The sequence below is a fragment of the Hyperolius riggenbachi genome, chromosome 1 (genome assembly GCF_040937935.1).
Source record: "Hyperolius riggenbachi isolate aHypRig1 chromosome 1, aHypRig1.pri, whole genome shotgun sequence".
NCBI classification, from domain to species: domain Eukaryota; kingdom Metazoa; phylum Chordata; class Amphibia; order Anura; family Hyperoliidae; genus Hyperolius; species Hyperolius riggenbachi.
The window spans coordinates 671252066-671272896 of NC_090646.1; the positions used below are offsets into that span (position 1 = coordinate 671252066).

General features: G+C 50.4%; 1 protein-coding gene across 1 annotated transcript; it reads left to right on the top strand.

Moving 5' to 3' along the window:
- Window positions 1–1293: 1293 nt before the first annotated feature.
- Window positions 1294–20831, top strand: DCTN3 (dynactin subunit 3). Its single transcript, XM_068272459.1, has 7 exons — window positions 1294–1421; window positions 5308–5392; window positions 9093–9179; window positions 10005–10088; window positions 10735–10793; window positions 15754–15813; window positions 19609–20831. Exons 1-7 carry the CDS (start codon window positions 1338–1340, stop codon window positions 19696–19698), a joined length of 549 nt encoding a protein of 182 aa, XP_068128560.1. The 5' UTR covers window positions 1294–1337; the 3' UTR covers window positions 19699–20831.

Below are 20831 nucleotides of genomic sequence, written 5' to 3' on the forward strand. Positions count from 1 at the left end.
GACCGACGCAATAGAGCCCGCATACATTACCTGCTCCGCCGGCGCGACTGCCCCCGCTCGTCTCCGCTCTTCTCCGCTCTGGTCTCCGGCATGCCTTCACTTATTCCTGCCCGGCAGGAAGTTTAAACAGTAGAGGGCGCTCTACTGTTTAAAGTGAACCAGAGACGAAGCACCCTCATGTATTTTACCATAGAAATCAGTGGGAACATTAGAGAAAACGTCTGCCCTTCTCCCTGTTTCATCCTCACTGCTAAAAGTGTCTGTTATCTAGCTGCCGGAGACCAGAGCGGAGAAGAAGAGCGGAGAGAGACCCGGGAGTCGTGCCGGCGGAGCAGGTAATGTATGCGGCGGCGGGGGGGGGGGGGGGGGGAGCGACGGCAGCAGCACCACCACCACAACAGATTGTGAACGGTTTCAGGCTGAAATCGGTTCACAATCTGTTTGCTGTAAAGGCAGCCATACGATCCCTCTCTGATCAGATTCCATCAGATAGGGATCTGTCTGTTGGTCGAATCTGATGGCAAATCGACCAGTGTATGGCCACCTTAAATATATATATTTCTATACTAAAAATGTGATTGACTCTAAACTTTATTCCCAACCTTTAAATTGATATATTACTAATTTTAAAATGTTACTGTGAAGGAAAATGAACCAGGATAGAAAGGACCAGTGTGGTTTGAATTATAAAACAACATATGTTTCTTATGAAATCTTTATGGTATGCGTGACTAGAGGCATGGTGAGGGCGTGACCAGGGGTGTAGCAGGGGTGTGGCTTAAGTGTCCCTTTTTCTCATCTCAAAAAGTTGGGAGGTATGAAAATAAAATAAATCTTAGCAAAAAGTTCCAGCCAAAAAAAGCCTAATTTGTGGCAAAAAAAAAAATCTATATATATATATATATATATATATATATATATATATACACATATATATACATTTCAGTGTGATGTGAAAATTGTTAAGGGGAAAAAACTGTGGTTGGGAGATGGGAGGAATGCACTGTGTCACCTCAAGCGCACCAGCACATGATAGCAGCCGTGGCTCAGTATAGAGGGTGCTGTATCCGGAATGGTCGGCAGGTGGCGCTCATACACCAGACAAGCTGTAAGCAGAATAGTGGTAATATACAGTAGAGATGTAGAAGTGCTGTACCCGAACTGGCCAGCAGATGGAGCCTGTGCCGGAGACAGCTATGTGTGGATGCAGCGCTTTATTTCCAGGGTTTGGAACGCAGGCTGACGTCGCATCCGGTGATTGGAGCGCAGGGTGGAGAGTGACATCCGGTGATTGGAGCGCAGGGCGGAGAGTGACATCCGGTGATTGGAGCGCAGGGATGGCGGAGTTGCGGGAGACGCAGAGCCGTTTGGAAGAGCTGGAGAAGCGGCTGTACGGGGAGAGCGGAGCTCCGGCCAGGAAGGTGACTGACCCCCGATCACCCCTCCCCCACCTGACGTGTCACTACCTGTGTGACGTCATCCCTCCATCTCTGCTGTCACTCTCTGTCCCATCACCTCTCCTCTCGTGATGTCAGCTCTGCCTCTGTGCTGCTAATGCTCCCTGACGTCACCACTGCACTGTATATATTAGATATATCTGATAACTATTTGGAGTTGATGCAGGAATATGCAAATGTTTGCAGCTTGAAAATGAACCAATAGAATCCCAGCTTGGTAAGACTTGTTTGGGGTATTTTTAATGAGCATATATTTGCATAATCATGCATCAATTCAGAACTATCCATGAACCGTATTATAATAATTACAGTTCACCTCCTTTATAATTGTGATATATTTTACAGGGGCTTTTTTTTCTTATTAATGGTGACAATCAGCTCTATTATCTTCTAATATTACTTTAAAGTGAACCCGATGTGAACATAAACTGGTGACATAAACAATTATATTTATCCTCCAACTCCTAACAATGACCTTTTTAAGTATCCCAGGTTTTCTTTTACACTTAAATATTTACAAAGTAGGTTGAATGTTTTACTGTCTCTGATCAGTGGCAGCCTATTGAGTGTCCCAGAGTTAGAAAAAGGTCAGTAGTATTTCATGTACTTCATCTCTCCCTCCCCTCAGAAGTTGTATTTTGCCAGGAAAATGTTTTTGGCTGTACTCTGCTTATCAGTGATGCTAACTATATTCCCGACAAGGTACCGACAAGACAGAAGCTGTCACTTTTGTGCCTAGAAATTAACTCTTTCAGGCAGCAAAATAAGACAAGTAAAACAGCCTGGCTATTAAAAAGAATCTGTACTGTCCAATTTGTACAATAAAAAAAACCAAAAACATACCAATCGAGTCACTGTGATCTCCTGGATCCCTCTTTGCCGTTTCCGATGCTCCCCGCCGCAATCCTGGCTTTTAATCGCCAGTTTTAGGCAGTGTTTAGAAACAAAATCATGGTCGCTAACCAGGAAGTGATGCTTGTGTGTGTCTATATACTACAAGTTTTTATTACATTGTGAATTATCTGCACTCCAGTCTGGGATTAGCCTGTGACAGGCAGCAGCTCCTTCCCCCCCTTCAGCCTCACAAACTCAGAAAACTGAGAGCAGACACCTGTCTGTGAGGGATAAGCAAAGCACACACACAGAGCCTGCAGGGGGCATGGAGGGGGGGGCATGGAGGGGCGTGCATAACTTCCCTCTATCACAGCAGAGGCAGTGCATTCCTTTCGGGGTCGACAAAGCTTGACAAAGAAAAGAAGATTGGATATATTACAGAGACAGTGCAACTAGAAAAGTGAGAAAGAGTTCAATAACGCTCAACCTCCTATTAGATCATACCAATGGGTGCAGGATCTGGTAAGCCACGCCAATCCACATGTGTAAGGAAAAGGATCCACAAGCCAGGCAGTGGTTGAACAAAACACTGGTATTCTTTATTTAGAAGCTCCACATGACAAGTGTAAAAAAACAAAGGCTCAACTGACTCGTGTCGGGCCTACAATCTGCCCTTAGTCATAGTTTAAAAGTGAGCCTGTAAGGAGAGGGCTATATGTAGGTGGGAGGAGGGTAAACTCCGCCCTATACATCAACCAGCCGTCTTCTTAAAGGGACATTACATATATTGTAATGGCCCTTTAACCTCCTTGGCGGTAACCCCGTGTGTGACACGGGGTAAGCCGCCGGAGGGTGCCGCTCAGGCCCTGCTGGCCCGATTTACATAATTTTTCTTTTTGCTACACACAGCTAGCACTTTGCTAGCTGCGTGTGTATAACGATCGCCGCCGCTACCCGACGATTCGCTGCTATCCGCCGCGCCGCCCCCTCCAGACCCCTTGCGCTGCCTGGTCAATCAGTGCCAGGCAGCGCTGAGGGGTGGATCGGAACACCCGCTGACGTCACGTCGTCGGTGACGTCATCGCGATTGTCGCCATGGCGACGGGGAAGCCCATACAGGGAATCCCGTTCAGAACGGGTTTTCGTGCAGGGTATAAGCGCTGGCGGCGATCGGAGGGGTGGGAGGGATAGCAAAGGGAGGGGGGAAGCATAGTGCTAGGCTAGCTACATGCTTTAAAGAGACACTGAAGCGAGAATAATTCTCGCTTCAGAGCTCATAGTTAGCAGGGGCACGTGTGTCTATCAGCGGCGCATCGCCGCCTCTCCCCCGCCCCTCTCAGTGAAGGAAGACTGAGAGGGGCGGGTGAGAGACGGAGATACGCGCTGACAGACGCGCGTGGGGCAGGGCTGGGGCGGTTAGCCCTGCCCCAATGCGGAAGCGCTCCCCCGCTGCACGGAGGGGGATTTGGGGGTCAAGGGACCCCCGTTTAGCTGCGGGATAGCGGCGGTTTAGCAGGGGCACACATGCCCCTGCTATCTATGAGTCTGAAGCGAGATTTATTCTCGCTTCAGACTCTTTTAAAAAAATTTTTTTTTTTTTAAAGTGCTGCGCTGCCCCCCTGGCAGATTTATTGTACCGCCAGGGGGGTTAAGTAGTGGATCCAGCGTTTTTGTTCAACCACTGCCTGGCTTGCGGATCCTTTTCCTTACGCAACTAGAAAAGGCTGCAGTAAGACAGAGCACATTAGAACAGGTATAGTAACATTTTCTTAGAGTCTCTCTTAATATGTTTGGCACTGACTGTACATATACACGTTTATCTCATCATGTCATATAACACCTCGAGTACACTTTAATGCTGAAGCTCTGGTACAAAATCATTAATGAGGCTTTTCTTGCTGTGCGAGCGCGGCTGTACTGCGCTGTGCACAAGCGGCTCTGTAGTACTCCGCAGGGGCTGACGCGCCCGCATGGCTGCGATCATCCCAGAAGACAAGCGCGGCCCCGATCAGCTGGAGTGTCTGCGAGCTGCTACAGACAAGACACAGAACATTTATAACAGGTCTTTCTCCTGATGCAAAGCTCCAGAGCTTCAGCCACTAGGAGGCGCTCTATAGGCATAGCAGTGTTAGGTAGTCTTGCCCAAGGTCTCCTTATTGAATAGGTGCTGGCTTACTGTGCAGGAAGACCTGAGATTTGAACCCAGGTCTCTTGTGTCAGAGGTGGAGCCCTTCACCATTACACTACCCTGCCAGGGGTCCAGAGGACAGAGAGGGAAGCCACTATAGGATCCAGAGGATTCCCTCTGCTTAGGTAAGTATTTGAGCAGCTCCATTAAATGGGATCTCGAATCGGAAGCAATGAGCTGCTCGTCATAAAAATGAGTTCCACTGACTTCTGTTGTAGTTGAGAAACCAACACTTATTAATGCGATGATCTGTTCAGGGTTGAGGAGTCGCTACAAAAATCATCTGACTCCTCAGTTTATCGAAACCTCCGACTCCAGGTACCCAAAATTGCTCTGATTCCAAAGCCCTGGTTCCAAAGCCCTGGATCTGTGGTATAAATAGCCAACAGATGTTTGTAAAAAAAAAAAAAACCTAACTGATCTCCCCTCTGCCCCGCAGAGAGCGCCCCCTGCTGTCAGAGTGCTGGATTCTATCTGCTAATTGGCTGATCATTGCTTTGTGTAGAAGGGGAAACCCGGGAAATGGAGGTGGGCGGGGGAAACAGGAGGAAGTGAGCAGCCAATCACCTCCTTAATGAATGTGATGATTAGCATAAGAGTGGCAGGTATTTCTGATCATCATGTATGAATGGGCACCTTGAAAGCGAAGTCCCAAACTCACATCCAACCAGCAAGTCTCAGAGCAGCCAGAAGCCAGCCGAGGTTTATACATGATAGCACAAGTAAGAGCTCGTCCTGTCTGTGCATTGTGGGGGTTGTGCAGTGCCGTATGTACGCCATGCTGGGTTTTCTGTCATGCTTATCCTCTGGTCTCTTATCATTTCTCAGATTGCAGATGGGTTGCTGAAGGTCCAGGTCGGTTTGGGGAACATCGCCGGCAAGCGTGAGCGGGTGAAGACCCTGTATAAGAAGAGTAAGCAACATGCCACGTTCACTGATGCACTCCATACTGGCAGGGATGTTGTGTCCTCAGATGTGGAGGCCACGCATGCCACGTTCACTGATGCACACCATACCGGCAGGGATGTTGTGTCCTTAGATGTGGAGGCCACGCATGCCACGTTCACTGATGCACACCATACCGGCAGGGATGTTGTGTCCTTAGATGTGGAGGCCACGCATGCCACGTTCACTGATGCACTCCATACTGGCACGGATGTTGTGTCCTCAGATGTGCAGGCTACGCATGCCACGTTCACTGATGCACTCCATACTGGCAGGGATGTTGTGTCCTCAGATGTGCAGGCTACGCATGCCACGTTCACTGATGCACTCCATACTGGCAGGGATGTTGTGTCCTCAGATGTGGAGGCCACGCATGCCACGTTCACTGATGCACACCATACCGGCAGGGATGTTGTGTCCTCAGATGTGGAGGCCACGCATGCCACGTTCACTGATGCACACCATACCGGCAGGGATGTTGTGTCCTTAGATGTGGAGGCCACGCATGCCACGTTCACTGATGCACTCCATACTGGCACGGATGTTGTGTCCTCAGATGTGGAGGCCATGCATGCCACGTTCACTGATGCACACCATACCGGCAGGAATGTTGTGTCCTTAGATGCGGAGGCCATGCATGCCACGTTCACTGATGCACACCATACCGGCAGGGATGTTGTGTCCTTAGATGTGGAGGCCACGCATGCCACGTTCACTGATGCACTCCATACTGGCACGGATGTTGTGTCCTCAGATGTGGAGGCCATGCATGCCACGTTCACTGATGCACTTCATACTGGCAGGGATGTTGTGTCCTCAGATGTGGAGGCCACGCATGCCACGTTCACTGATGCACTCCTGTACCGGCAGGGATGTTGTGTCCTTAGATGCGGAGGCCACGCATGCCACGTTCACTGATGCACACCATACCGGCAGGGATGTTGTGTCCTTAGATGCGGAGGCCATGCATGCCACGTTCACTGATGCACACCATACCGGCAGGGATGTTGTGTCCTTAGATGCGGAGGCCATGCATGCCACGTTCACTGATGCACACCATACCGGCAGGGATGTTGTGTCCTTAGATGCGGAGGCCACGCATGCCACGCTCACTGATGCACTCTATACTGGCAGGGATGTTGTGTCCTCAGATGTGGAGGCCATGCATGCCACGTTCACTGATGCACTCCATACTGGCAGGGATGTTGTGTCCTCAGATGCGGAGGCCACGCATGCCACGCTCACTGATGCACACCATACCGGCAGGGATGTTGTGTCCTTAGATGCGGAGGCCATGCATGCCACGTTCACTGATGCACACCATACCGGCAGGGATGTTGTGTCCTTAGATGCGGAGGCCATGCATGCCACGTTCACTGATGCACTCCATACTGGCAGGGATGTTGTGTCCTCAGATGCGGAGGCCACGCATGCCACGCTCACTGATGCACACCATACCGGCAGGGATGTTGTGTCCTTAGATGCGGAGGCCATGCATGCCACGTTCACTGATGCACTCCATACTGGCAGGGATGTTGTGTCCTCAGATGCGGAGGCCACGCATGCCACGCTCACTGATGCACACCATACCGGCAGGGATGTTGTGTCCTCAGATGCGGAGGCCACGCATGCCACGCTCACTGATGCACACCATACCGGCAGGGATGTTGTGTCCTTAGATGCGGAGGCCATGCATGCCACGCTCACTGATGCACTCCATACCGGCAGGAATGTTGTGTCCTTAGATGCGGAGGCCACGCATGCCACGTTCACTGATGCACTCCATACTGGCAGGGATGTTGTGTCCTCAGATGCGGAGGCCACGCATGCCACGCTCACTGATGCACACCATACCGGCAGGGATGTTGTGTCCTTAGATGCGGAGGCCACGCATGCCACGTTCACTGATGCACTCCATACTGGCAGGGATGTTGTGTCCTTAGATGCGGAGGCCACGCATGCCACGTTCACTGATGCACTCCATACTGGCAGGGATGTTGTGTCCTCAGATGTGGAGGCCACGCATGCCACGTTCACTGATGCTCTCCATACCGGCAGGGATGTTGTGTCCTCAGATATGGAGGCCACGCATGCCACGTTCACTGATGCTCTCCATACTGGCAGGGATGTTGTGTCCTCAGATATGGAGGCCACGCATGCCACGTTCACTGATGCTCTCCATACTGGCAGGGATGTTGTGTCCTCAGATGTGGAGGCCACGCATGCCACGTTCACTGATGCACTCCATACTGGCAGGGATGTTGTGTCCTCAGATGTGGAGGCCACGCATGCCACGTTCACTGATGCACACCATACCGGCAGGGATGTTGTGTCCTTAGATGTGGAGGCCACGCATGCCACGTTCACTGATGCACTCCATACTGGCAGGGATGTTGTGTCCTCAGATGTGGAGGCCACGCATGCCACGTTCACTGATGCTCTCCATACTGGCAGGGATGTTGTGTCCTCAGATATGGAGGCCACGCATGCCACGTTCACTGATGCTCTCCATACTGGCAGGGATGTTGTGTCCTCAGATGTGGAGGCCACGCATGCCACGTTCACTGATGCACTCCATACTGGCAGGGATGTTGTGTCCTCAGATGTGGAGGCCACGCATGCCACGTTCACTGATGCTCTCCATACTGGCAGGGATGTTGTGTCCTCAGATGTGGAGGCCACGCATGCCACGTTCACTGATGCACTCCATACTGGCAGGGATGTTGTGTCCTCAGATGTGGAGGCCACGCATGCCACGTTCACTGATGCACTCCATACTGGCAGGGATGTTGTGTCCTCAGATGTGGAGGCCACGCATGCCACGTTCACTGATGCACACCATACCGGCAGGGATGTTGTGTCCTCAGATGTGGAGGCCACGCATGCCACGTTCACTGATGCACTCCTGTACGGGATGTTGGCTTTAGAACTGCTTGTTGGTAATAGGGCAGTTGTTCTTCTCCTTAGTCCAGAGGATGAATTGTCCATTATTTCTACTATAACCCCCCATCACCACCCCTACACACACGCACACTCAACAAACGAAGTGTGGCAATGTTATCAATTAGCGTCCGTAAAGTGGATCTTGAGTTATTAACCCTTCCGGTGCCTTTTACTATTTTTTTTTATTTCCTTTTAATTCTCTGCTGTGTTACAGTTGAGATGAAAATTTGAGTTTCATTTCACGTTAAAGCACTACTGAGGCAATCTAAAGGGGAGGGCCTGAGGCCATATAGAGGGGTGGGCATGTTTGAGACACCTATGTTTGTGTTCTCGCCCGAGAGGCTCCGTGTGCCCGCGATTTGCTCCGGGAGCAGCTGCAGCTAGATTTAGGCGGCTGCTTTTGAACCGGAGTTACTTGTGTGGCGCATGCACAGTTTTTCACATGCACAGTTTGCGCAGTTTTTCACATGCACAGTATTACAGATCAACTTCTGTGTGCGGACACTGTAATACTCCGCGTTCACCGCACACGTACCTACAGTTCAAAGGTAGCCGACTAACTCTAGTCGCGGCTGGAGTAGATTACAGGCACACGGCCTCTCGGCAGACCACAGACACCAGCCTGCACCTCTGTATGGCCTCAGTGTCTCCTCTCCCTGCCTCAGTAATGCTTTATGTGCCGGGCTGCTGATCTCACCAGTGTTGTTTTCCTCTCTGTGTTTTAGTTGACGATCTGATGAAGTATCTGGATCCTCATTACATTGACAGAGTGGCCGTTCCGGATGCTATGAAGCTAGAGTTCATTATAGCAGGTGAGTCTTCCTACTTGGTGGGATGTATATAATGTACAGATGATGCTACCGTATAGCCATGTCATTCAATCCCCCCCTCCCAGCAGATATCGCTTTTATAGTGTATTGTGATCATATCACAGGGCCTCTCTGGGCATTACAGGTAATAATGGCATGTAAATCACCTCCATTGACTTTCATTAGTCTAGTGCTTGTGGGGCGCTGCTGAAAGCTCTCTGGTGGCCGCAGGTCTTACAATAACACAGTTGTCTCTTTTATAACAAATGTAAAGTAAATTCCTTCCACACAACTCCCCTCTCCCTCTTTTTTTCTTTTGGAATTAAATTCTAATGAGTAAATTCCCAGAAATGTGGTGGAGATGATTGTGAGTAGGATTGTGGCTGGATTTGGGGTGGGGGGGATGAGGAGATGGGTGGGAGGCTGTTGGTTGCCGATTGCGGTGTAGGTTCCGCCTCCATAGTGTGACGCTGTGTGTTCTCTCCCGGGAGGGGGGGGGGGGGCGGAGGGTGGTGTAATGCAGGCGTGCTGATTGCAGTGTTGGTTCCGCCTCCATAGTGTGACACTGTGAGTTCCCTCCCGGGTGGGGGAGTGTGATGCTGGTGTGCTGATTGCAGTGTAGGTTGTCCCTCCATAGTGTGACGCTGTGTGTTCTCTCCCGGGAAGGGGGGGGGATGGGAGGGTGATACGGGCATGCTGATTGTGGTGTAGGTTGCGCCTCCATAGTGTGACGCTGTGTGTTTTCCCCTGGGGGGGGTGTGATGCAGGCGGGCTGATTGCCGTGTACATTGTGCCTCCATAGTGTAATGCTGTGTTCTCTCCCTGCAGAGGAGCAGTATATTCTCTCGCAGGCCGCCCTCCTGGAGCAGGTCCAATCCCTGCAGCCCATCCTGGACAGCGAGCACATCAAAGGTACGTAACCTGGAGCCTTTTCAGCTTCAGTCGGTTCCATGCTTGCTGGGAAACTCGCTGATTTCAGTTCAGCTCTGTGTATTGAAATAATTTTTGCAATTCTTGCAATTTGTTTATATAACACAACCACTCCACAGTGTTTCTACCAGAACCTGTCAGAGAAAAGCATCAGTCTCTGCTGCCAGTCCCTGGATTAACCCAGCAGTTGAAAATGAATAGCAGTGGCTCCGGCTCTTTGCAGCGGAAAGTGGGGGAGGGGGGGGGATCACTGGCCAGTCTTATGGAACACAGTACTCCAAACAGAGCATAGGATGCTGTTGGCATGGTTGCACAGAACAGCTGTTTGAGCTCACTGTTAGTTCCCTCACCTCTCTGCAGACTGAATGGAGAGAGCACAGATAATCTGCCGGTCTGCCTATGCAGTGCAGCTAGCGAGGAGATCTTTGGGGAGGAGAGCACGTATCTCATTAACATCGTGTGGGCAGGCGAACAACACAAGCGCCACACACAGAGACACGGAGGGTTAAAATAGCGCCCCAGCCACCCTGCCGCCCAAGGCCATGGCCTATGTGATTGCCAGCATGTTAGGGGAGTTACAAGATGTTCAATCTGAACTGACATCCGTGTTCTTGTCTTTCTGTCACAGCGGTTCCAGCTCAGGTCTCCAGGTTACAGACCCTCTCCCAGATCCACATCCAGCAGCAGGTAAATACCCGGCATCAGGTGGACCTAGACCAGCTTTTCTGGACCTCCCTTCTGATGTCCTAAAAGACCCCGCCACTAGTGCATAGAACTGCTGACACTGTAAAGCCTTCATCCAGTGGATAGCTTGATATTTAGTAGTGGACAGAGGTGGAGAAGAGTTAGCGTCGCTTTCGGGTTTTTGCTATGGAGTATGGAAGTAAGAGAATTCCTCTTACTTCCTGTACTGGCCGGAAATGACGTATCATCTCCAGACCCAGATAGTCTCCTTTTCCTGCGCAGCACTCTGGGGCGGAGCTTGTAGTGGCCGGAAATGACGTATCTTCTCCAGACCCAGATAGTCTCCTTTTCCTGCGCAGCACTCTGGGGCGGAGCTTGTAGTGGCCGGAAATGACGTATCTTCTCCAGACCCAGATAGTCTCCTTTTCCTGCGCAGCACTCTGGGGCGGAGCTTGTAGTGGCCGGAAATGACGTATCTTCTCCAGACCCAGATAGTCTCCTTTTCCTGCGCAGCACTCTGGGGCGGAGCTTGTACTGGCCGGAAGTGATGTAACGTCTCCAGATTCAGATAGTCTCCTTGTCCTGCGCAGGACTCTGGGGCGGAGCTTGTACTGGCCGGAAGTGATGTAACGTCTCCAGATTCAGATAGTCTCCTTGTCCTGCGCAGCACTCTGGGGCGGAGCTTGTACTGGCCGGAAGGGATGTAACGTCTCCAGACCCAGATAGTCTCCTTGTCCTGCGCAGCACTCTGGGGCGGAGCTTGTACTGGCCGGAAGTGACGTATCGTCTCCAGATTCTGATAGTCTCCTTGTCCTGTACAGCACTTTGGGGCGGAGCTTATACTGGCCGGAAGTGATGTAACGTCTCCAGACCCAGATAGTCTCCTTGTCCTGCGCAGCAATCTGGGGCGGAGCTTGTACTGGCTGGAAGTGACGTATCGTCTCCAGATTCATATAATCTCCTTGTCCTGCGCAGCACTCTGGGGCGGAGCTTGTACTGGCTGGAAGTGATGTAACGTCTCCAGATTCAGATAGTCTCCTTGTCCTGCGCAGCACTCTGGGGCGGAGCTTGTACTGGCCGGAAGTGATGTAACGTCTCCAGACCCAGATAGTCTCCTTGTCCTGCTCAGCACTCTGGGGCGGAGCTTGTACTGGCCGGAAGTGACGTATCGTCTCCAGATTCTGATAGTCTCCTTGTCCTGTACAGCACTTTGGGGCGGAGCTTATACTGGCCGGAAGTGATGTAACGTCTCCAGACCCAGATAGTCTCCTTGTCCTGCGCAGCAATCTGGGGCGGAGCTTGTACTGGCTGGAAGTGACGTATCGTCTCCAGATTCAGATAATCTCCTTGTCCTGCGCAGCACTCTGGGGCGTAGCTTGTACTGTCCGGAAGTGATGTAACGTCTCCAGACCCAGATAGTCTCCATAAGGTTTATTCACTAATCCACTATTGCCCTCATCATCATGAGCTAATTTTAGCGCGCACATGGTACGTGCGGTCCTGGCAGCGTAGCGTGCGCTCCTGTGTAACGTGCGATCGTGTTCAGTGCCATGCGGTATATTTGTATCACGACCGAGATACTTCACTTGTGTGACCACTACTACGTTAATTGGTGTCGTAGTGGCCACACTAGTAAAGTTTCGCTGTCACACTACAAGTATAGCGCGCGGCACTAAACACAATCGCATGTTACTTAGAGCGCATGATACGCTGCCAGGACTGCACATTGCATGAGCACTAAAATTAACTATTAGTTAAAATGAGTGCGATAATGATTAGTGAATCAACCCCCTTGTCCTGCGCAGCACTCAGGGCGGAGCTTGTACTGGTCGAAATTGACAGGGCTGTGGAGTCGGAGTCGTGGAGTCGGAGTCGTGGAGTCGGGCAATTTTGGGTGCCTGGAGTCGGAGTCGGGAAAAAATGCACCGACTCCGACTCCGACTCCTAATGAATTTGTAACTGTAATTAAAATAAAAAATATGATAAAATGTTCTATTTCTCAGATATTAGTCATTAAAAATAATGTATATATACAGTAATAGCTGTGCTTAGTCCCCAAAAATGAAATAAACCAATCAAAATTAGTTACTTGTGCTGCTTCAATAAAGCAGTCCCCGTATTTTTAAGGTCAGATATACATATCTGATTGTGACTGTATATATGATGTGTACACAGGAATCTCTTATATATACTAAATAACATCTATGCTGTAAGAATAAAGCCTGATGTGTAGCTGTGTCACTAATAGAGATGGTCAACGAGATGGAAATAATTCTGCATTGATGCTGATTTATGCAAATGTACGCACTCTCTTTGCTGATGAAATCAAATAATTTGATATGTTGTTAAAATTTGGTTTGGTGACTACAAATTAAAGGGTAACTGAGACGGATGAAAAGTAAAGTTTTATACATACCTGGGGCTTCCTCCAGCCCCCTTCAGGCTAATCAGTCCCTCGCTGTCCTCCACCACCCGGATCTTCTGCTATGAGTCCTGGTAATTCAGCCAGTCAGCGCTGTCCGGCCGCATGCCGCTCCCACAGCCAGGAACATTCTGCACCTGCGCAATAGTGCTGCACAGGTGTAGTATGCTCCTGGCGGCGGAGTGTGTGCATGCGCACTACGCCCGACTGGCTCAAGTACCTGGACTCATAGCAGAAGATCCAGGTGGCGGAGGAGGACAGCGAGGGACTGATTATCCTGAAGGCGGCTGGAGGAGCCCCAGGTATGTATAAAACTTTAATTTCATCTGTCTCAGGTTTACTTTGTTACACAGTAGTACTATACTCTACATATGCACTCCCCACAGAGCTGCAGGGAATCCACTGAGAATGTTGTGCACATTGAACACAGAGGTGTTGTCTGTTTACAATCTCCTTATTCCCCTGCAGAGTACCTGCACATCATTCTTACATGTACCCACACTTACATTGCCTAGGGCCTGATAGATGTTCTTTGTTCCGGTTTGTACCTTTTACAAGTACTCTTACCAAGAACTAGTTTTAGTCTAAAGGGAATAAATATAGTAGTCTACATATCCTTCTCACTTCAGTTGTCTTGTAAAATTCCTAAGCGTTGGCAGTTAAGAGACGAATTTCATGTTACATACTTTTAATCAACAAAATTGTAATATGCAAATTAGAGGAGTCGGAGTCGTGGAGTCGGAGTCGGTGGAATCCTAAACTGAGGAGTCGGAGTCGGAGTCGGTGGATTTTTGGACCGACTCCACAGCCCTGGAAATTGACATAACCAGACCCAGGTAGTCTCCTTGTCCTGCGCTGCACTCAGGGGCAGAGCTTGTATTGGTTGGAAGTGACATAACCAGACCCAGGTAATCTACTAGTCCTGTGCAGCACTCAGGGGCGAAGCTTGTACTGGCTGAAATTGACGTTACCAGACCCAGGTAGTTTCCTTGTCCTGTGCAGCACTCAGAGGCGGAGCTTGTACTGGTTGGAATTGACATAACCAGACCCAGGTAGTTTCCTTGTCCTGTGCAGCACTCAGGGGCGGAGCTTGTACTGGTTGGAATTGACGTAACCAGACCCAGGTAGTCTCCTTGTCCTGCGCAGCACTCGGGAGGAGCTTGTTTTACTTTTGTGAAAGTTGTATGATTAGTTGTCAGCCCCTTTCTGCAGCACAGACTTGGGGTGTGCATACGTTACTCGATTTTGCAGGCTGATTTACCTTTCCCATCTGATAATTTTACCGAATCGGAGGAGAATTGATGCCATAACATGGCCACCTGACCGATCTTTCCATCAGTTTCTGGTCAAACTCAGTTGAAAGCATCAATTACTCATGCTGGGGAATCTTGATTGCAAGGGCTCGATGGGGTGCACGGCAGTAACGACCTTTGATTTTCTGATGACCGTCAGACCCCTGTCTGGTGTCCCCCAAAGTGTATGTGTGTCATAAACCTGCTGTGATAGGGCAGGGTTGAGCAGCCAGGATAGGGGCACATAGTTTATCACAGAGTCAGGAACCTGCACAAAGCAGTGTACAGAAATAGTAAAATGGATACAATGTTCTATAAGCTGAACAGGCAGTGTTAGTAAAAGCAATTATTTCTCCTCAGCTCTGTACTTCACAAGGGGTAATGCCTGACAGGCTGCTGACCATGTTTACTTATAGGACACAGTCATTCCACAGTGTTCCCAGCCCAATATCAGCTTGTGGAGAAATAACACCGGGAGCCCAATCTGACGCAATATCATTAGATCACCAGGATAATGGAGAGGATAGTGATAGATATACTCACAAAGGTTGGTTGCTGTGTGAGGCAGCCGCTCGTTATCGCATGTGGGGGGAGTACCGTCCCCACCCTACCTTAATAAGTATGATGGCGGTGGCTGCTCCAAAGAATTTCAGTACTGGGAGTTTTTTTTCTCCCCAGAAGTACCCGTCCCCCCTTCCCGATGGGGACATATACTGGATACTGGATGTTGCCGGAGGAGCCTGGGGCTCAAAGACCGTCCAGAGGCACAGTTACTGAGGAAGCGGCTCTTGCCATGAAACGCGTTGTCAAGTGCAAAATTAAAAACGTTTCGGATTTTATCCCGATCTCTACGTTCCCTTTTTCCTGACAGAGGCATCCGTAATGTGGAATACCTGCTAGGGTCTGTAGTGGATATTGCTGTATACATTTCTACATATATTCTTTCAACATCGGGCACCCCCTGCGACATACAGTATCTGTACCCACCGGGGGGGGGGGAGGGGGGGGGGTTCACACAACCTGCACTACGGCATCTGGGGCAGTAACACATGCAGGCAGAACTGGCCCTGCTGCTTGCTTTTACCTGTGGTTGGGATATAAGGAGTGATAGTGCAGCCCCTTTTCAGGACACCCCCCCCCCCCCCTGCACTGCTGTAATGTACGCTGATCACACGGATTGCCTGCAGAGATTGGCTGTGTATGGCCCGATCTGTACATCGTGTTGTAATTCTGCTCTTGTCTTCCTCAGGATCAGTGTGACGAGATCACCGTGGAGACCAAGAAGCTGCTGGAGGATTATAACAAGCTGGTATCCTTTATCGGAACGCTGCCTGTCACCCCGCCTAGCCCTGACACTGATCAGCAGTTAGTCTCCACCCACATGTGTAGTAAATGTTATTGCATGTATAGTAACCGGTACACACAGGCAGATCTCATCCTTCACAGTGCGCAGGCGGATCCTGCTTCCAGTCTGCAGATCAGGTGTGCTGATTCCGGTGTGCAGATCAGGTGTGCTGCTTCCAGTATGCAGATCCAGGTGTGCTGATTCCAGTATGCAGATCAGGTGTGCTGATTCCTGTGTGCTGATTCCGGTATGCAGATCAGGTGTGCTGATTCTGGTATGCAGATCAGGTGTGCTGATTCCTGTGTGCTGATTCCGGTATGCAGATCAGGTGTGCTGATTCTGGTATGCAGATCAGGTGTGCTGATTCCGGTGTGCAGATCAGGTGTGCTGATTCCGGTGTGCAGATCAGGTGTGCTGACTCCAGTATGCAGATCAGGTGTGCTGATTCTGGTATGCAGATCAGGTGTGCTGATTCTGGTATGCAGATCAGGTGTGCTGATTCTGGTATGCAGATCAGGTGTGCTGATTCTGGTATGCAGATCAGGTGTGCTGATTCTGGTATGCAGATCAGGTGGGCTGATTCCGGTGTGCGGATCAGGTGTGCTGATTCCGGTATGCAGATCAGGTGGGCTGATTCCGGTGTGCAGATCCAGGTGTGCTGATTCCGGTATGCAGATCAGGTGTGCTGATTCCTGTGTGCTGATTCCGGTATGCAGATCAGGTGTGCTGATTCCGGTGTGCAGATCAGGTGTGCTGATTCTGGTATGCAGATCAGGTGTGCTGATTCTGGTATGCAGATCAGGTGGGCTGATTCCGGTGTGCAGATCAGGTGGGCTGATTCCGGTGTGCAGATCAGGTGTGCTGATTCCAGTATGCAGATCCAGGTGTGCTGATTCCGGTATGCAGATCAGGTGTGCTGATTCCGGTATGAAGATCAGGTGTGCTGATTCCAGTATGCAGATCAGGTGTGCTGATTCCAGTATGCAGATCCAGGTGTGCTGATTCCGGTATGCAGATCAGGTGTGCTGATTCCAATATGAAGATCAGGTGTGCTGATTCCGGGATGCAGATCAGGTGTGCTGATTCCGGTATGAAGATCAGGTGTGCTGCTTCCAGTATGCAGATCAGGTGCGCTGATTCCAGTATGCAGATCAGGTGTGCTGATTCCAGTATGCAGATCAGGTGTGCTGATTCCAGTATGCAGATCAGGTGTGCTGATTCCAGTATGCAGATCAGGTGTGCTGACTCCAGTATGCAGATCAGGTGTGCTGACTCCAGTATATGCAGATCAGGTGCGCTGATTCCGGGATGCAGATCAGGTGTGCTGATTCCAGTATGCAGATCAGGTGTGCTGATTCCAGTATGCAGATCAGGTGTGCTGACTCCAGTATGCAGATCAGGTGCGCTGATTCCAGTATGCAGACCAGGTGCGCTGACTCCAGTATGCAGACCAGGTGCGCTGACTCCAGTATGCAGGTCAGGTGCGCTGACTCCAGTATGCAGGTCAGGTGCGCTGACTCCAGTATGCAGATCAGGTGCGCTGACTCCAGTGTGCAGATCAGGTGTGCTGACTCCAGGATGCAGATCAGGTGCGCTGATTCCAGTATGCAGATCAGGTGCGCTGACTCCAGTATGCAGATCAGGTGCGCTGACTCCAGTGTGCAGATCAGGTGTGCTGACTCCAGGATGCAGATCAGGTGTGCTGGTTCCAGTATGCAGACCAGGTGCGCTGACTCCAGTATGCAGATCAGGTGCACTGGTTCCAGTATGCAGATCAAGTGCATTGATTCCAGTATGCAGATCAGGTGCGCTGATTCCGGGATGCAGATCAGGTGTGCTGACTCCAGTATGCAGATCAGGTGTGCTGATTCCAGGATGCAGATCACGTGTGCTGGTTCCAGTATGCACATCAGGTGTGCTGGTTCCAGTATGCACATCAGGTGTGCTGGTTCCAGTATGCACATCAGGTGTGCTGGTTCCAGTATGCACATCAGGTGTGCTGGTTCCAGGATGCAGATCAGGTGTGCTGATTCCGGGATGCAGATCTGGTGCGCTGATTCCAGTATGCAGATCAGGTGCGCTGATTCCAGTATGCAGATCAGGTGCGCTGATTCCAGTATGCAGATCAGGTGTGCAGCTTTTGGGATGCAGATCAGGTGTGCTGTCTCCAGTATGCAGATCAGACACTTCCAGTATGCAGATCACGTGTGCTGGTTCCAGTATGCACATCAGGTGTGCTGGTTCCAGTATGCACATCAGGTGTGCTGGTTCCAGGATGCAGATCAGGTGTGCTGATTCCGGGATGCAGATCTGGTGCGCTGATTCCAGTATGCAGATCAGGTGCGCTGATTCCAGTATGCAGATCAGGTGCGCTGATTCCAGTATGCAGATCAGGTGTGCAGCTTTTGGGATGCAGATCAGGTGTGCTGTCTCCAGTATGCAGATCAGACACTTCCAGTATGCAGATCAGGTGCGCTGGTTCCAGTATGCAGATCAGGTGCGCTGGTTCCAGTATGCAGATCAGGTGCGCTGGTTCCAGTATGCAGATCAGGTGCGCTGGTTCCAGTATGCAGATCAGGTGCGCTGATTCCAGTATGCAGATCAGGTGCGCTGATTCCAGTATGCAGATCAGGTGCGCTGATTCCAGTATGCAGATCAGGTGCGCTGATTCCGGGATGCAGATCAGGTGCGCTGATTCCGGGATGCAGATCAGGTGCGCTGATTCCGGGATGCAGATCAGGTGTGCTGATTCCGGGATGCAGATCAGGTGTGCTGATTCCGGGATGCAGATCAGGTGTGCTGATTCCGGGATGCAGATCAGGTGTGCTGATTCCGGGATGCAGATCAGGTGTGCTGATTCAGGGATGCAGATCAGGTGTGCTGATTCAGGGATGCAGATCAGGTGCGCTGATTCAGGGATGCAGATCAGGTGCGCTGATTCAGGGATGCAGATCAGGTGCGCTGATTCCGGGATGCAGATCAGGTGTTCTGATTCCGGGATGCAGATCAGGTGTTCTGATTCCGGGATGCAGATCAGGTGTTCTGATTCCGGGATGCAGATCAGGTGTTCTGATTCCGGGATGCAGATCAGGTGTGCTGATTCTGGTATGCAGATCAGGTGCGCTGATTCCGGGATGCAGATCAGGTGCGCTGATTCCGGGATGCAGATCAGGTGCGCTGATTCCGGGATGCAGATCAGGTGCGCTGATTCCGGGATGCAGATCAGGTGCGCTGATTCCGGGATGCAGATCAGGTGCTCTGATTCCGGGATGCAGATCAGGTGCGCTGATTCCGGGATGCAGATCAGGTGCGCTGATTCCGGGATGCAGATCAGGTGTGCTGATTCCGGGATGCAGATCAGGTGCGCTGATTCCGGGATGCAGATCAGGTGTGCTGATTCCGGGATGCAGATCAGGTGTGCTGATTCCGGGATGCAGATCAGGTGTGCTTTCTCCATTGGCTGTACACTGGATCTGGGCACTGAAGTCAAAGGATCAGTTTGACATAGAGGCAATTGGAATCCGTCTCCACTCACTGCAGATTTTTCCTGCTTATAGTTGCAGCCAATCCTCTGTTGTCGGTCTCAGTGCTCACATACCGGATCAGTTCTGATTGGTTGTGCTTGGCTGTTACATAGTTAGCTTGGTTAGTCCAACCAGAAAAAGATAAAAAATAAATAATATTTCAAGCTCTGTGTCGAGCCTATGAATGGCATTCAGCATATTACATCCATATGTGATCCTTAACCTCCTGCTTCAGACTCTCCTCCTCTCCAAACAGTTCGTCATGTGGGACGAGGCCATCTCCAAACTGGAAGCAGCCAAACAAGTCAAACCCATCACTGAGTGACTCCGCCCCTCCAGCTGAGTGACTCCGCCCCTCCAGCTGGGTGACTCCGCCCCTCCAGCTGAACACCCTACCCCCTCATTATTTATACTGACTGCAGCTGTGTACCACATACCTACCTTCCATCACACCCACCTTCCATCACACCCACCTTCCATGCCCCTGCAGTTACCAGCTTTGTCATTGACCGACACCTCTCTCGTATCCAATATTCGGGATAGTCCATAAACTGCACATAATTCTGAGCTGAGGCAGAATTATGCAGACTTTGCATTTTATGCTGCTTGAAATTGGACCAATCGATTTTCACTTTGGGATTTGATTGACCCATTTTCAAGCTACATGAATTTGAATGATTTGCATCTTATTGATCTCTCTCTCCCTCCCCCCCCCCCCCCCCCTTCCCCATTCACGATGTCTCTATAAGTTACACTGTGTAGGCGTGGCCACACATGGGGAATACCTACAGGACGCATGCAGTCATATCCAGCGGTGAGCTGTACTCTTCAATAAGATATTATAATGTAAAAGTCAACCTTTAAACCGAAGTTTGCATAGAGTACGGAAAGGGTTAAGTTCTCTTCCCCGTTGTCCGGACTCCGCGGCAGACAGGAAGTGGGAAAACAGAGCAGCTCTTGACGACCATTATTCTTCCTCTTATTCAAAATGTTTAAAAAAAATCCTTTTTTTTTTTTTTTTTTTTGAGCTCCAGTATAACAAAAACCATGGTGTTCTGCTGTACAGTGTGAGCCCTTGCAGCGATGGATTAGGCTGGGGGTCCCTGCAGCGTCTGGTCTGGGGCCCCTGCTGAGCACAGGGTTGGATTAGTCTGGGGGCCCTGATTGGTGTGGAGGAGTGGAGAGCTATTCCTGATGATCCGCCTGCTGCACTGATGCAGATACATGGGGATAGCAGTGCAGTGCTGCAGCATTGAGCATGGCGTGCAACTGTCACTGTGCTGTAGCTTACTACATTGTCATGGAGACACCAACCGATGGTAGAGGATATTTCATAGCAAAATCTAAAATACCTGTCCAGCCCCAGCCTGATGTTTTCTCTGTTTTAATGAAACTCTGATAGGAAGATTATTAAATGTAAGTTGTGCATCTGGCTGAATAAACAGCACGTTATTGGAA

What these genes read in the sequence shown, in the direction of transcription:
- DCTN3 (XM_068272459.1), top strand. Translation starts at nt 1,338, where the DNA reads ATGGCGGAGTTGCGGGAGACGCAGAGCCGTTTGGAAGAGCTGGAGAAG. An exon ending in GCGGAGCTCCGGCCAGGAAG is followed by an intron (nt 1,422 to 5,307) that starts GTGACTGACCCC and finishes ATCATTTCTCAG; the next exon opens with ATTGCAGATGGGTTGCTGAA. An exon ending in TGGAGGATTATAACAAGCTG is followed by an intron (nt 15,814 to 19,608) that starts GTATCCTTTATC and finishes CTCCTGCTTCAG; the next exon opens with ACTCTCCTCCTCTCCAAACA.